Below are 2,226 nucleotides of genomic sequence, written 5' to 3'. Positions count from 1 at the left end.
TGCTTAAAGCAGCATTTTATGGAGCACCAGCTGATCATCTTATTATTCCATATACAGCTGAATGTAAAGAACCAACGAAATCATGGGTTTCACTTTATATGAGACCAGTTGTTGTTCCAGGAGTAAAAGGAGTTAAAGGATTTGAACATGAAAAAGCTACTGAAATGCATTTCTTTGTACCAGGAAATATGGTTTCATGTCTTGATTTTGTAGAATCAGTTTTTGGAAATGCTGGTAATCCTAGATTATCTAAAAATGATGCAGCACTTGATCCACTTGGATGGACTGGACATAGTGGAATGGCTATTCTTGCACCACATCTTACTCGTATGACAAAAAAAGAATGTGGACTTCCACATATTAGTCAAGCAACAGAAAGACAAAAAAAAGAAAGAATGTGTTGGGAAAAAGAAGATGAATTATATAATGATGGAAAAACATTTAAAATGTATTGTAGAGATGCATCAGGAATTATTTGTACTATTATTGCAGATAATTATTTTGGATATTGTAAGAAAGAAGTTAAAACACAAATTTCATATTCAGCTAATTTATATGGATTTGCAGAAGAAGAACATGCAGGAGGAGCTATTGCCAGACCATCATATGATCTTGGAGAGTCATGTGATGCTAGTAAATATGCTGAAGGATATAAATTTAGTGAAATGATTGAAAAGAATAAACAATCAATAATTGTTAAAGAAGAAGGATATGCTATAGATAAAAAATATCCAGAAGGAATTATTTATGTTCCAGAAGATTCAATATTTACTATTGAAGATGCATCAGTTAAATTTAATCATAATGGAAAAGAAGAAAGTATTCTTTTAATACCAAAAGTAAATTATGTTTTACCAAATGGTTATACTATTATTTTACATGATACAATGACATCAAGAAGATGGACATTAAGAGGAATTCTTCCACAATATACTCTTTGTCATAAACCATGTACTGTTTCAGGAGGAGGAAAATCAGAAATTTCAAAGAGTATTCGAGATGCTGTTATTGAAGGAAGTGTCTTTGTTAACAATAAAGAAGAAGATTTTAAAGCAGTTCAAGAAATCTTTGACCATGACTTCTCTAAAAGATATGCAAATGGAGAAGTTAAGCCAATTCGTATCCTTGATCCAAATGTTACTCTTGGAACAGTTGTTGAATTATTAACACCATCACGTCTATTTACAAAAGAACATAATGATTATATTTCATCTATTTCACCATTAATTGTAGAATTAGTTATGACTATTAAATCTCTTTATAGAGAAGATTGGAAAGGAGATTGGCAATCAAGAATTACTGTAGATAAAATTAATGGAAATCAAGGTAATGAATTAAAATACAGAGGAGCTAATCTTTGTTCACAATATCTTAGAGTTGGATTTGAACGTGATGAAACTACATGGAGAGTTTTCCAATTAAGAAAAGATTTCTTCCCAGCTGCTAAATTACAAATGGAAGATGATATTACAGCATCAGTTATTGTTCCAACTAAATTACTCAAAACACCAATTAATAATATGCAAAAGAAAGCATGTAAAATTGTTAATAATTGTGAATTAAGATTATTCCAAAGACCAGATGATGCCGTTTTTAGAGGATTTGATAAACAAACTGAATATGATTTTTCAATTCCAGGACATTTTATTTCTAATTATCAACCAATGACTAGAGAAGAAGCTAAAGACTTTACTAAAGATGTTGTAAGATTATATCAATATACTGAACCAATGAGAAAATGTTTACAAGATTTTGTTGCAGGTAAAGATGAAGCTAAATATATTGTTTCATCATCTTACACTAGATTAGTTCAAGAAGGTGACAAACTTGTTGGATCAAAGAATCCAAGATATTTACAAAGAAGACCAGATATGTTAGATCCAGAGAATACATATATGACATTTAAAGCTATTCAATTATTTAGAAAAATTAGTGATGAAGAACCATTATATACTCCAGTAGATGCAGTTCTTTCAGGAAGAAGAAATAATCCACCACAAGTAGCTAAAAATGGTATGAAATTAAGACCATTATCAGTTTTTGCACCATTACATTATTTTGAATTACCAGAATTATTAATGGAATGTATTACTTCAATGACAGGTGCATCACCATCAATGTTTGGAGCAGGATCTGAAGGAGCATTAACTAAAGGACCATTTAATTCACTTCCAGCAGTAGTTGATTTAAATAATTATCTTCTTGGAATGATTTGTTGTGGATATT

At 30.3% G+C, this 2,226-nt stretch overlaps 1 protein-coding gene across 1 annotated transcript in view; it reads left to right on the top strand.

Annotated features, from left to right (window-relative positions):
- Positions 1-98: 98 nt before the first annotated feature.
- The window catches only part of EDI_173460 (uncharacterized protein), a gene marked incomplete at both ends in the record, with an annotated part of 2,671 nt that continues 543 nt past the window's right edge, over positions 99-2,226 (top strand). The window contains one exon of the mRNA XM_001741910.1: positions 99-2,217. Coding sequence (XP_001741962.1) covers positions 99-2,217 — 2,119 coding nt within the window. The remainder of the gene's footprint in view (positions 2,218-2,226) is intronic.

This window comes from Entamoeba dispar, genomic scaffold, assembly GCF_000209125.1.
Source record: "Entamoeba dispar SAW760 scf_1105229464185 genomic scaffold, whole genome shotgun sequence".
NCBI lineage: Eukaryota > Evosea > Mastigamoebida > Endamoebidae > Entamoeba > Entamoeba dispar.
The sequence above is the reverse complement of the archived record's forward strand: the minus strand, read 5'-3'. Positions and strand labels throughout refer to the sequence as shown.